Below are 14,419 nucleotides of genomic sequence, written 5' to 3' on the forward strand. Positions count from 1 at the left end.
CGAAAAAGGGGTGATGCCCACAACAGAACGATGGTAACCGGTTAAGATGGCTATCTTTCCTATATTTCCTTCCGGATCAATGGCCATTTACGAATTTCTCAGCCAAAAAATCTGACTAAAATATGGGGGAAATTGTCGTGTCTCATGAAACAGACAATGACGCGTTTGATGCTTCATAAATAATTCAGAAATAAAACATCAAAGCCACCGGCAAAATAACATCGCTGAAGTGTAAATGTAGTGCAATCCTAAAGCCGACACAGCAAGAACGAAGCTGGCAAACAGGGAAAAGATCTTGTGTAAACAAATGCAATGGGAAAACTTTCTGGATGAATTAAGCTGTTGTGCGGTAATAAAACGAATCCTGATTTTGTGAATTTACTCCAGCATGTATTCCAAAGTGTAGAGAATAATTACAAAATTCCTGAGAATCGTGGACAATTAGATTAGGTAAACTAATGCTATATTATAACTCACTTTTGGTGATTCGTTACCGCGATGTATGATGTTGCATGAACGGGTAACTTTTATAACTTTTTAGCCTAATTCATTTAAGTAAGTTTAGATAAGGGTATATCAATAAGTATAGTTTAAGTATCACTAGTTATAATGATTTCTCACCTTAGGCAAATTTTAGTTATTTATAAGTTAACCAATAAGTAGTTTAAGAATAATCAATACCTCCACGAGGCTAGCAAATAAACTGTAAACAAATGTAATTTCACTTATTTTTCACATATTAGCATGTAAGATGATAGTTTTATAAGTACCTAGTAGTTTATAGATCTAAGCAGCGCAAGTTAAGTAGATTTTAAGATGTTTGCCACTTAGTTATATAATTTTAGATAAGCAAAAATATAGATATAAGTATAAACGGCCCTATCGCTTTCGATCACATGTACGGTTTTTTCTATTGTTCCCGACTATTGACGTTTCTCTGCTTTGGTGACTTTCGTTTGACCATTAGCTCCATCGACGATCCCTTCATTGGGGCATGGGTGTAGCTGAGTTGACGCATGAGCGTTAGTAGCAATAGGAGCATTGGGGCTCGGCGGATCATTGGACGTGGCGGGATCAACATTCCCCCCCGGAATACGCCGATGGTCATCCTGAGGCGTATGCTGACAGACGCCCACGTCTAGAACAGCGAGCTTTACGGCTGGACGCTCGTAGATGCCGCTGACGGTCTGAATTGTTGCCCATCTCACTTGACCGTCTACTCCTGGTTTCGTGGCTATAACCCGTCCTTTCGGCCAGCAGTTTCGCGGGAGGTTCGGATCAGCAATTATTACGATGTCACCGGTCTTAATGGGTTTCGCTGGTTCGAGCCATTTGGTTCTGCGAGTGATCGATGGTAGATAGTCGCGTATCCATTGTTTCCAGAATTGGTTGGCCAAAGCTTGGGAGAGCCGCCAACAGTTTCGAAGCATTGTAGGATTGTCGTCGAGATGTACCCATGGCTTCAATCCACTAGACGAGCCTAGCAAAAAGTCGTTTGGGGTGAGCACGGGCGAGTCGTCGTCTTCCAAAGGTATACTGGTCAGTGGTCGCGAATTGATTATGCTCTCCACTTCTATCAACGCGTTTTCCAGGATCTCGTAGGAGATCGGGCGATTTGACAATAGCTTACAGAGATTCTGTTTGACTGTGCGGATTAGACGTTCCCACGCTCCGCCCATATGCGGGGAGGCTGGTGGGTTGAAACTCCAGCTAGTGTGGGTAGTAGTGAACTCGGTCATCAGGCGTTCCCGATCCAGACTTTCGAGAGCAGCCTTCAGTTCCTTACTAGCACCACGAAAATTGGTCCCTTGGTCACTATAGATGACTGCCGGTGTACCCCTCCTACCTATGACGTTACGTAAAGCCAAAACGCAGGAATCGGTACTGAGTGTGTGTGCAATTTGCAAGTGTATGGCACGGATGGTCAGACAGGTAGCTATCAGTACCCAGCGTTTTTCTGTTTTACGGTTTGCGGAAACCAAGATCGGGCCGAAATAATCCACTCCCATGTGTGTAAACGGACGTGAGTAGGCGGCCAGACGTGCTGGTGGCAAGTCGCTCATGGCTGGCGGTCGTGGAGTTGCCACTTCGTTCATGCATTTCTGGCATTGTTTCCGGATTGTATTGTAGACTGACTTGAGGCGAGGGATCCTGTACCGCTGTCTAACCTCGTTGAGGACAGTGTTATGGTTCTGGTGGTGGTACTTGCGATGATAGTAGAGCAGTATCAGACGAGTGATGCGGTGTTTGCCCGGAAGGATGATAGGATTGGCTGCGTCGTAATCGATTGACGGGCATGCACCGGTCCGGCCACGGACTCTCAACTGGTCCTTCTCATCAAGGAAAGGACAGAAGTAGGCGATAGAGCTGCTCTTTGGGATGGACTTCACCTCAGTTCCACTCAGGCGATTACCGTAGAGAATAGCAATTTCGTCAGCGTATTCGCTCTGCTGGGCGAGACGATGAAGAAAAGTTTCAGCTCTAATTAATTCTTGCTGCGTCAGCGGCCCACCCTTTCGTTGATTCGTGCTGATCATCTGTTTTGAGTTGCATATGTATCGAAAAACGTACGCCGTGCTTCGGAGCATGGTTGTCCACGTTGAGAAGTTCTGCGGGTCGATGACAAGTTCTGTCGCGGGAGCGTGCGTTAACAGGTGAGCTCGTAGCTCCGTATCTGTCGCTCCATATCGAGGAGTAGCAGGCCAATCTGCTTTACATTTCCGAAGAAACTCTGGTCCTTGAAACCAGCGGCTGGAAGGATTGAGATCGGGATGGCGTGTCCATTTAGTTCCTTCGTCAGCCACGTTCTGTTTCGTTGGAACCCACCTCCACTGCTTCGCATCGGTAGTCTCCAGAATCTCGCTCACTCGAAATGCCACGAATGGGCTGTACCGGCGATGATCAGAGTTTATCCAGCATAGAACATCTCTGGAGTCGGTCCAGAAGTAGCGCTCTGATATCTTCGTAGATAGCGATTGGGCAACGCTGTTTGCTAAGCGAACTCCTAAGATGCTGGCTTGCAGCTCTGAACGTGGAATGGAGAGGAATTTTAACGGGGCAACTCTCGTTTTCGTGCTGACAAGTGCGGTTTCTACCAAGTCCCCTTCTTCGAAGCGGAGATACACGATCGCTGCAAAGCCACTCTCACTCGCGTCGACAAACGTATGCATTTGGACGTTACTCCCTAGGGACGTAGATAATCTGTAACATCGAGGGATCTGGACGTTGGTGACTTCCGGCAGAACCTTCAACCACATCAGCCACTTCTGGAACTGTGGCTCTTCGATCGGCGTATCCCATTCAACCGAGGTTCTCCAGATCTCCTGCAGTAGCACCTTCAAGTACATTAGAAAATGCGAAATAAAGCCGAGCGGGTCGAACATCATCATGAGCGTCCGAAGTACCTCACGTTTAGTGGGTCGCCGGCTTCCCGACAGCAGGTCTTGGTCGTATCGCGGAGATATTTTGAAGGTGAAGCAATCTGTAGTCGTGTTCCACCAAAGCCCCAATATCTTCTCAGTAGTATTCTCTTCCCCGACTCCTAGGTTCTTCTCATTTGTCGCTTCTTCCTGTAAGGATGCTAGGACAGTCGTTGAGTTTGAGAGCCAGTTTCGCATTTCAAACCCTCCAACGGCGTGGATGCGCTTCACGTCGTGTGCCAGCCTCACAGCTTCTTCCTCTGTTTCTACGCTGGCAAGCATGTCGTCCACGTAGTGTTTATTCACGATGGCGTCGACGGCTTGCGGGTACTCGTGTTCAAACAGCTTTGCGTTGGTATTTTTGACGTATTGGGCAGTCGCAGGGGAGCAGCAGGCTCCAAATGTCATCACTTGCATGATATATACGTCTGGCATACCTTTCGTCGATGTCTCTTTCCAGTAGAATAGCTGGCAGTACTGATCTTCCAATCTCATCGATACCTGGTGAAACATCTCTCGTAAGTCTCCACATACTGCAACCCGAAACTCACGGAACTGGATTAGGACTGACAACAGAGACACCAGCTGGTCGGGTCCTTTCAGCAGGACTGAATTCAGGGAGATTCCTTGCACCGTAGCTGCTGCATCCCAAACTAGTCTCAGTTTACCCGGTTTGTTAGGGTTATAGACTGGGAACACTGGCAGATACCACTCACGCGGTCGACGGATCTTCAATTCAGCTTCGGTTAACTTACGGACGTACCCCTTTTGGACATACTCAACCATTTTTGCTCGTAGCGCACTCGTCAACACCTCGTCTTTCTCCATTCGCCGCTCCAAACATTCCCATCTTTTACGAGCCATCGCTTTACTGTCCGGAAGCCGTACAGCTTCATACTTGAACAGAAGACCCGTTTCGAATCGGCCTCCTTTACGTGTTGTTACCGCTTCCAAGATTTCCATAGCACGCTGATCTTCTACGGAAAGAAGCGGCTTGTCGGGCTTCGAGATACCCATGCTATCGAGAGTGAAATAGCTTTTCATCGCTGCGTGTAGACTTTCGTCAGAACCTTCGTTACACTCGCATACTTGTACGGCATGGTAGCTGACGTGGCTGCCGAGGTGCTGATTCGACGAGCAGTTCCCGTACACGATCCATCCTAGACGCGATTTAACAGCTATCGGTTCAGAGGGCTTTCCCTCCCGACTCTTGAAGGCATGCCCCAGTTGCGCGTTGTCTAGTCCAATTAGAATTCGCGGACTGACCTCGGTGTAGGAATCGAAGGGAATCCCGGCCAGATGTTTATATCGATTTTGCAATTCGGATGCCACCAGAGTTTGTGGTCGGAGTCTCAGCTCCTGTATAGTCCGGACGTCTGCTAGTTGATACTTCTGGGATGTGTTTCTTACGGAAGAGATAGCCATGTCTACCTTGAGGGATTCGTTCTCCATTCTGCTGGCTCCACCAGTCCACTTCAAGCAGAGTGTTTTCTGCGACCCTTGCAATCCGAGTTCCTGCGCAAGTGAATGTTCCATAAGTGTGAGCTCGGATCCGTCGTCGATGAACGCGTAAGTTTCAACCATCTTCGAAGGACCGTAAAGAACCACTGGAACAATCCGGAACAGTACATCGTTCGTCTGGGCTTGATGAACGTTACAGCTGGTACCGGTAGCGGCTTCCGCTTGGGAGAACCTTCTGGAGGCATCAGTTTTCTCAGAGTGTAGCAAGGGGTGGTGTAGGTAGATACATCCGTTGATTCCACATTTGTTTTGCTGTCTGCAGGTGCCATTATGCTTGCGGAGGCACTTACGACACAGTTTCGCTTCACGAATTACTGCCCACTTCGAATCATAACTCAGTTCGGTAAAACGTTTGCATTTTGCGAGCGACGGGCATGTACCCTTGCAGGCAAAGCAATCCTTCGGCGCTTCTCGCCCTTGGTCACGCGTATCTTTTATTTGATTCGCGGGAGCACCAGATCGATCGTTAGCTGTTTCAGAGTGAACGTTAATAAATGCGTCCTTTTTGCTGCTTCGGCTTCGCAAGGCATTGGTAGATGCCGACATAACTGCGCTTGCGTCCTCCGCCATGGAGTAAAGCCATTTACTGAAATCCGCGAGATTCGGGGCTAGATTGCCTCGGGTGTATTTCGCCCAGTCTAGCCGCAATGTCGGTGGTAGTCTATCGACTAACTCGAACTTCAGTGAAGCATTGTACATGAAGTCCTGCACTCCGCATGCTTCTATCGTCGCTACCAGATTCTCAACCGTGAGTGCGAAGTTCACCAAACTCTCTAGCCGATCTATGTCCGGGGATGGCAGACAACGGATTTTGCTTATCGTTGCTTGGACAATTGTCTCCGGTCTACCATAAAGCATTTTCAGCGTAGCAAGCACTCCAGTCACGTTGGATGGGTGTAATAACCGGCATCTTACCGCCTCCAACGCCTTTCCTTTCAGGCACTTGCGTAAGCGCAACATGTTTTCCTCGTTGGAAAATCCACACATCTGCGTGGATGACGTGTACATTGAGAAAAACAGTGGCCAATCCTCTGGGTTTCCGGCGAACTCGGGCAGGTCCTTAGGTACCGCTTGTCTTGCGGCCAGCTGGCTACGGTTGAGGACGCATATTGTCTCTTCCGCAGGAATCGGTTGATTTTCCAATACCGGGATCATTGGAGGGGATGGTCGCGGCGGAAGCTGTAGTCTTGACCTGGGCATTGGAGGCATGTTGTTAGTATCAGATGTTTGATGGTTTGGAGCGAGTGTTGGCCGTGCCTGTGGTGTAGAACGCTGTACAGGAGCGAAATCCGCTAACGTATTACGCAATCCTCTTTGCGAGCACTGTCGGTCGACGACAGCTGGCTGCACGTTGCACGCTGGGACCTCGCATTCTTCTTGCAACTCCTCTGCTACGACTCCCGAGTCCTGTCCTGCTCCGACTTGCTCTGTGTCTTTGACCCACTGTGAAACTTTAGACATCTTCTCCAAATCTTCATCGTCCAGGTCCGTCGCACAATCGCTATCGTGTTCTTCCATAATTTTATACTTCTCGTCCAGAAACTTTTGCTCCAACTTTTTCTGCTCTTCGAGTTTCTGCAATCTCAAATCCTTCTTCCGCTGCTCACTTCGTTTGCTACTTTTCTTTCCGCATGACTTCGCATCGCCAGAGTCCTTCGGGAGTGGATTATCGACTTGAACCGTAGCATGAGTGGTTCCAGCTGGAGTTTCCTGTTCCACTGAACTACGCAAAGATGGACACACTGGGCAGAACCAACTGATTTCTGCTATACCTTCTGTCACTTCCACACACTCAAAATGAAACCATCTTCCGCAACCATCACACTGCACCATTCTACTGTTATTTCTATCTGAACACCACTCACAGCTAGTGTACCGATCCGCGCGCGCTTTTCGTACCGGATTGCGCCTAACAACGACTTTTCCGCGTATATTAGTGACCGAGTTGACTATCGATTTAGCAGTCGAAGCTACTTGCTTCGGAATTGTTCCTTTTTTAATGGCATTTACTTTATTGGCAACGTCAACATTTACCTGGAGGGTAGGGAGGGGATTTCCTGATTGTACCGGATCCTTCGAATAGTTAGTGACTACTGCTGCAGTGCGCGGGGCGCCGTTTGCCTCATTCGTCATACCCAATGCATCGCTCGTCGCGACCGCTACTGCATTCGTTGCACTTGCAGCGACACTGGAGTTGTTGATAGAAGCAACTGCAGCTGTGTTGACTATCGAGATGGTTGTACTAGTCGGAATATTCGCTGATGAACCTGTCGTTGTTGCTCCGGCTTCCCGACGATCAGCGAAAGTTGCGACATCAGATCCTCCTTTGCCCGATTCTGATTTTGACCTTTTGCCGGACATCTCACAGTTCGCCACAAAAGAATTTTGTAAGATGTTGTGCGGTAATAAAACGAATCCTGATTTTGTGAATTTACTCCAGCATGTATTCCAAAGTGTAGAGAATAATTACAAAATTCCTGAGAATCGTGGACAATTAGATTAGGTAAACTAATGCTATATTATAACTCACTTTTGGTGATTCGTTACCGCGATGTATGATGTTGCATGAACGGGTAACTTTTATAACTTTTTAGCCTAATTCATTTAAGTAAGTTTAGATAAGGGTATATCAATAAGTATAGTTTAAGTATCACTAGTTATAATGATTTCTCACCTTAGGCAAATTTTAGTTATTTATAAGTTAACCAATAAGTAGTTTAAGAATAATCAATACCTCCACGAGGCTAGCAAATAAACTGTAAACAAATGTAATTTCACTTATTTTTCACATATTAGCATGTAAGATGATAGTTTTATAAGTACCTAGTAGTTTATAGATCTAAGCAGCGCAAGTTAAGTAGATTTTAAGATGTTTGCCACTTAGTTATATAATTTTAGATAAGCAAAAATATAGATATAAGTATAAACGGCCCTATCGCTTTCGATCACATGTACGGTTTTTTCTATTGTTCCCGACTATTGACGTTTCTCTGCTTTGGTGACTTTCGTTTGACCATTAGCTCCATCGACGATCCCTTCATTGGGGCATGGGTGTAGCTGAGTTGACGCATGAGCGTTAGTAGCAATAGGAGCATTGGGGCTCGGCGGATCATTGGACGTGGCGGGATCAACATAAGCCATTCTCACCAAAAACCTCCAGATGGACTATAATCAACACCCGGAAACTATCTATCCCGAATATCCCCAGTACCAAAAAACAGTTACATATATAAATGTTCAATTATGCTTGGAGAAAACGGCGCGACACGTGTGCCACAAATATTTCTTTTGAACAACGGTATCCGGTAATTTTGAGTTGTTTATATAACATGACAAAGAAAATCAAGCAGCAGTACCATGAACAATCAGGATAAGGAAACAAAGAAACTGTACTCCATGGAATGCGCAAAAAGTTTTAATTTCCCAATTTACGCATTATACGATTTCACGAATGGTCGCAGCACGCGTTTAGCGCACGCGTGTACCGGATGACTCCAAAGATGATCCCATTAACGGGTGACAACTAAAATTTTGGAATAAAATGACGTCGAAACAAGAAGCATTTTGAAAGCTCGTTGTACACTTCTACGAACTGCCACAGAAATCTTGGCAAAAAGTATACGGTACAACATTTAAAAAGCGAATATGTTGCGGCTTCGACTGTTTACCATATCCTAAGATGCCCAACAACTATTCGCAAGCAAGGTAGTGGAAGACCAGCCAAAATTATGGACGCAGAAGACACATTCCAGCGTTTGGTTAGTGTCATCACAATCACAACAAGTTGCACTGGGAAAAGGATTGTTCAGTTCGGTTGGTATAATTATTTAAACACGATCAGACTAAGAAAAGAGGTGCTTTCGAGTTGCGTGGAACCGATAAAAATCAAATAAATCGAGAATATACTGAACAATTAGACAGCCAACCACCCAACTGCCCCCGCATAGGTGGACCTTCAGCATCGCAAGCTGCAGTCTGTATAAGAATTCTACATATAAGGTAAAGTGGTGCAGAACGCACCGCTTAAGCAAAACATCATTTTGCAGAGCAACGGTATGTTTGTTCCACGTTTTCAACCTCTAGAAGACTTTGGGATCTTTTTTACACTTACTCCTGGTGAAATTTCCTAAGAAAAACCAGTATTTTTTGTTATTTTGGACGATTTTTAGCAAGTGTCAAAAACATTATGTGGGGCAAAATACCAAAACCCGTGGGAAAAACGCACCAAGTTTGCCCAGCCAGGCGTTAAACGCAACCAGTAAATTTACATATAATCACGTGTTGTATTAAACTCCTAAAACTAGACTTCCAAAATGGTGAAAGCGTTTGTTATAGCGTTTGTCCATACGAAAAATAGATGCCAGAAAAAATAAAATTTTGTCTTTTTTTTTCTTTTTTCTCAAGCTGTGTTTTGCTTACGAAACTCAAAAGTTATAAAAGTCTTTGCCAAGCTACTACCAACAAAACAAAAAAAAAGTTTGTTCCAATACGTTGTGTAGTTTCTGAGAAAAAGGTATATAAAGTTCATCATGGTTTTCCAGGAGCGGCGTTTTATTCCGCCGAAGTTGTTCCACGCCGCACTGTAATACTTATATGTACAATAGTTTTTCGACCACTTTCCGTAGTCGGATCATTACAAATTTAATATCAAAATAAGCGGAAAAGACTGTAGAATCAAAATCTGAAATAAAAAAATAGTGATTTTTTCAAAATTATTAGTCGTTTATGTCCCCTTAACACGGTTTCCATTAACGCGGTCCCTATTAATGTCCTTATTCGGGGGATTACTGTACTACGGTACCGGGGTGCGATACCTACATCCCGCTACGGGGTTCACCATTGGCGGAACTAGCGCTCATTTCTAGGGGGGCTATAGCCCCGGCATTTTTTTCGACCATTTTATTGGTCGACCAGGGTATGAAATGGAAAGTGTTACCTGGAAGGAGCGTCAAACATAGCTCTGGTTCTCTCAAGCTCCCTCCTGGCGCCTCCACGCAGATCTAAGTCAAATGAGGACGGTCGATGACCTTACCCGGAAATGCTTCATGTACTTACTGAAGCAGCTAAGCTAGAAGGTGCGAACTAGAGCGCCTGTTCTCCAGGTGAGAGGCGGCTCACACAACGGCCGTCTCGTAACGGGTGGCTGAATATGAAATGCTGTATCCCGCAAGCTATACTTAAGATAGCAGACCCATCAGCGGGATGTAGCTATCACGACCCCGGTGAGATAGTATACCGAAAACTCAATTACCACGAACAACGAAGAAAGAATTTCAGGACGGAACAATCGGTATAGGACACGGCAAGGGACAAGGAAACGATTAAGGGATAATGATTGGAAACTTGGTACCTGGAATGTCCGAACTCTCCATGAACCGGCAGGGGCTGGCTCGCTTGCTCGAGAACTGCATCAACTGCTGCATCAACTCGGAGTGAAGATCGCTGCTATTCAGGAAGTTCGGTGGCCAAATTCCGGAGAAAGGGAGTTCCGTGCAGTAGACCCTATTGCAGGCCCTATTCAAGTACCACATCTACTACAGTGGCGGTAAGAAAGCAGAACATGGAGTCGGTTTCGCAGTGTTGGGAAAACAAAAGCAACGAGTTATCCGGTGGAGGCCCGAAGATGACCGTATATGCGTATTGAGGATTAGGGGTAAATTCTTCAACTATAGCCTAATCAACTTATACGCACCGACAAATGATAAATCTGATGATGCTAAGGACGAGTTTTACGACAGGTTTGAGAGGACCTATGGAGAGTGCCCAAAACACGACGTGAAAATCATCATCGGAGATGCAAACGCGCAGATCGGGAGGGAGGAATTCTTCCGTCCAGTTATTAGAAGACATAGCCTTCATCTGTCGACCAATGATAACGGTCTGAGACTCATAAATTTTGCCGCGGCCAGAGGAATGGGCATCTGTAGCACCGACTTTCCACGTCTGAATATTCGGAAACACACCTGGAGGCATCCAAATGGAGACTCTAGCTCTCAGATCAATCATGTCTTGATTGACGGTCGACACTTTTCGGATGTTATCGATGTACGGTCTTTTCGGGGAGCAAATATCGACTCTGACCACTATCTCGTAGTGAGTAAGATTCGCGCAAGGCTTTCGAACACGGTGAAAGCTCGCACCGAGTGGACGCTGCGTTTTAACATCCAGCGGTTAATGGCAGGCGGCGTAGCAGGGGAGTACGCCAGGAAGCTTGACCAACGAATCGCAGAACAGCAGGTAGAAGAAGAAGATATAAATGGGCTGTGGAAGAACATCCATGGTGCCATCGAATCAGCTGCGAGAGAGGTGGTAGGCACGACGCGTGGAAGACAGCGTAACAGCTGGTTTGATGCCGAATGCCAGAGAGTGACAGATGAAAAGAACCAGACCAGGAGTCGCATGCTCACTGCGGCAACGCGTCAAAACAGAGAGAGATACAGAGAGACTAGAGCTGCGGAAAAAAGAATCCATCGTGTAAACAATCGCGAGTACGACGAGCACGTGCTCGCCGGCGCAGAGGAGCCAGGAATTTTGCCATGCCTGTGATGTACAATGATAGCGCTGGCAACCTGCTTACCGACAAAACGGCGGTAGCAGCCAGGTGGAAGGAGCACTTTCAGACACTGTTGAATGGAGAGGTAAATGCGGAGATCAGCAGGGACAGGATAGGAATTGTAAGCGATGGTCAAGCTGTGGAGCCACCAACACAGGAGGAGGTTAAAAAGGCAATCAGTGAGCTGAAAAACGGTAAGGCTGCTGGGAAAGACGGTATTCCGGCTGAACTTCTAAAAGCAGGGAACGAGGGGCTGTACGAAGTAATCCACCGGATCATGGTCAGGATCTGGGAGGAAGAACAAATGCAGTAGGAGTGGTTGGATGACCTCATTTGCCCAATTTTCAAAAAGGGACATCGATTGGAGTGTAAAAACTATCGAGGAATTGCATTGCTGAATTCTGCCTACAAGGTGCTTTCCCGTATCCTGTTCTGCAGACTGAGACCGTTAGTGGAGTCCTTCGTCGGCGAGTACCAAGCTGGTTTTCGTGAGGGTCGCTCCACGATCCCCCTGCGTCAGTTGCTAGACAAGTTCCGGGAGTACAACTTATAGACACGCCATCTGTTTGTGGACTTTAAAGCGGCGTACAATTCAGTTAAACGAAATGAGCTACGGCAGATAATACAAGAGTATGGTTTTCCGACGAAACTAGTTACGCTGATTCGTGCGACGATGGACGGATCCAAATAATGCGTTAGAATAGCGGGTGAGACCTCAGGCGCTTTCGTGACCTTAGATAGACTGAAGCCGGGGTGTGCACTCTCTAAGCTGCCTTGGAATGCCAATGCCTCAACATTGCCTTGGAAGGTGCATTACGAAGGGCAAACGTGGAAAGAAATGGAACTATCATCACGAAATCTCACATGCTTCTTGGTTTTGCGGATGACGTCGATATCATCGGAATCAATCGTAGAGCAGTGGAAGAGACCTTCATGCCCTTTAAAAGGGAAGCGGCGAGATTGGGACTTACCGTTAACACCGTCAAAAAGAAGTACATGGTTGCTGGTAGGGAACGTGGAAGCCCAAGTGGTGTTGGTGCCGAGGTGGAGTTAGATGGGGAACGATACGTAGCCAGCTGAAGTCCCGTAGTTTGCAAATTCGCACAAAACTGGCGCTCTACAGAACACTAATCCTCCCGGTGGCCCTTTACGGACACGAATCATGGACGCTAAAGGAAGCTGATCGGCGAGTGTTTGGGGTTTCTAAGCGTAAAATTATGCGATCTATACTTGGTGGCAAAATGGAAAATGGAGTGTGGCGCAGACGCATGAATCACGAGCTGTACCAAGTATAAAATATGCTGATATAGTGAAGGTAGTGCAATGTGGTAGCCTGTGGTGGGCTGGACACGTGGCCATAATGCCCGATGAAAGAGTAGCCAAAACTATTTGCAGCAGAAAACCAGGAAGAGGCCGTACACTCCGAGGCACACCTCGCACGAGGTGGGTTGTGCTGTCGAAGACGATGCACGTTCAGCTGGTGTTCGTGGGGATTGGAGAACGGCAGCCCAGGACCGACGGTTCTGAAGGACCATAATTCGTTCGGCGCAGGATCGGAAACGGACCGTTGCCACTAAAGTAAAGTAAATGTTGGTCGGCCAAGTCAATTTTTCTAGGGATAGCTGAATCACTCCTAGGAGGGGTTTAGCACCCCTAGCCCCCCTCTAGTTCGGCCAATGGGGTTCACTATCTTGGGTATAGATTTTGGGATACAGCGTTTCATATTCAACCGCCCGCACCGAGGCAGACGCTATACAAGTCGCCCCTCACCTGGGGGACAGGCGCTCAAGTTTGCACCTCCGTTATCGATCGTCATTTTAAACTTAGATCTTCGAGGAGGCTCTAGATGCAGAGTTATATTTCACGCTCCACCCAGGTAGCTCTCCCTATTTCATACTTCAACCCATTCCTCTTAAAAAATCGACTCAGTTTTTTTTAAACTTAACAAACTATTTCAAAGACCAGAGTAAATTTGATTTAATAAAAAAACAATAAAAATATGACAGCAATTTCGCCTTCATACAAGATAGTCCTCTGCATAAGTAATTTTGCATACCCACGCTCCTAGAATTCATTATTTTGTGGCGTATTTTGTTCAGCAAAATTATTATTATGATTAATGACACAAAAAAAAGACGAAGAGAATTAAATATCTAAACATCATATTATTCTCTCTGCTCGGTAATATTGATAGAGGTCAAGTGTGTGCCAGGTGTGCCATCAGCTATCCTGATATCCACTTTTTTACACATACCTATATGTTGTATGATGTTTGTCTTTGATCTAGACACCGACTTTCAATTTTAGCATCAGAAATAGTATCATTGCTTGAACTGTAGCGAATTGTTGCTCATTTTCATGTGAATTCGAGAATAGTGATAGACGATGTCATTTATTCCAGTTTTAGATGCATTAACATTCTGAAATAGACATGAAATCTTTGCGTAACTCCTTCAGTAAGGCGGTCGTGGACATATATGGTTTTAATATTTTAATGGTTCACAGTATTCAGTAAGCTTCCTCTATTCTCTGCAAGCTTTTACCTCTGTAAGCTTTTTTACGAAGCTTGCAAAAAACTTTGATGCCCTAAAAAGTTTGAAAGCTGCGAAAGCTTTAAATTGACGTTTTATACCGATTTACATCAAGGTTTGTTATGAAAAGGATGCTGATTTTTTTGGTATTTTCAGGTTTTACCAATTCTATTATTTTTCAATTTTTTTACAACTTGGTTTAGATAGTTCGGTATATAAATTAGATCACATGTTAATAGCAAACTTACCCAATATGTAGCTAGTATTGTAATTTCTTTCGAGAAGTTGTTACTGTCGTTAATTGAACAAACAATTGCTACAAAAGTGGTACTTCTTCACGGTAACAAAGAGTTAACAATTGAATATCAAGTTTTTCTAAGTAGGTACATACCTAT

The 14,419-nt window shown here is 45.7% G+C and overlaps 1 protein-coding gene across 1 annotated transcript; it reads right to left on the minus strand.

The window, feature by feature from the left end:
• Nucleotides 1-923: 923 nt before the first annotated feature.
• LOC128740530 (uncharacterized) lies at nt 924-7,301 on the minus strand. Its single transcript, XM_053836074.1, has one exon. It carries the CDS (start codon nt 7,299-7,301, stop codon nt 924-926), a length of 6,378 nt encoding a protein of 2,125 aa, XP_053692049.1.
• Between the last annotated feature and the right edge of the window lie 7,118 nt (nt 7,302-14,419).

This window comes from Sabethes cyaneus, chromosome 3 (assembly GCF_943734655.1).
Source record: "Sabethes cyaneus chromosome 3, idSabCyanKW18_F2, whole genome shotgun sequence".
Lineage (NCBI taxonomy): Eukaryota > Metazoa > Arthropoda > Insecta > Diptera > Culicidae > Sabethes > Sabethes cyaneus.

What these genes read in the sequence shown, in the direction of transcription:
- LOC128740530 (XM_053836074.1), bottom strand. Translation starts at nt 7,301, where the DNA reads ATGTCCGGCAAAAGGTCAAAATCAGAATCGGGCAAAGGAGGATCTGAT.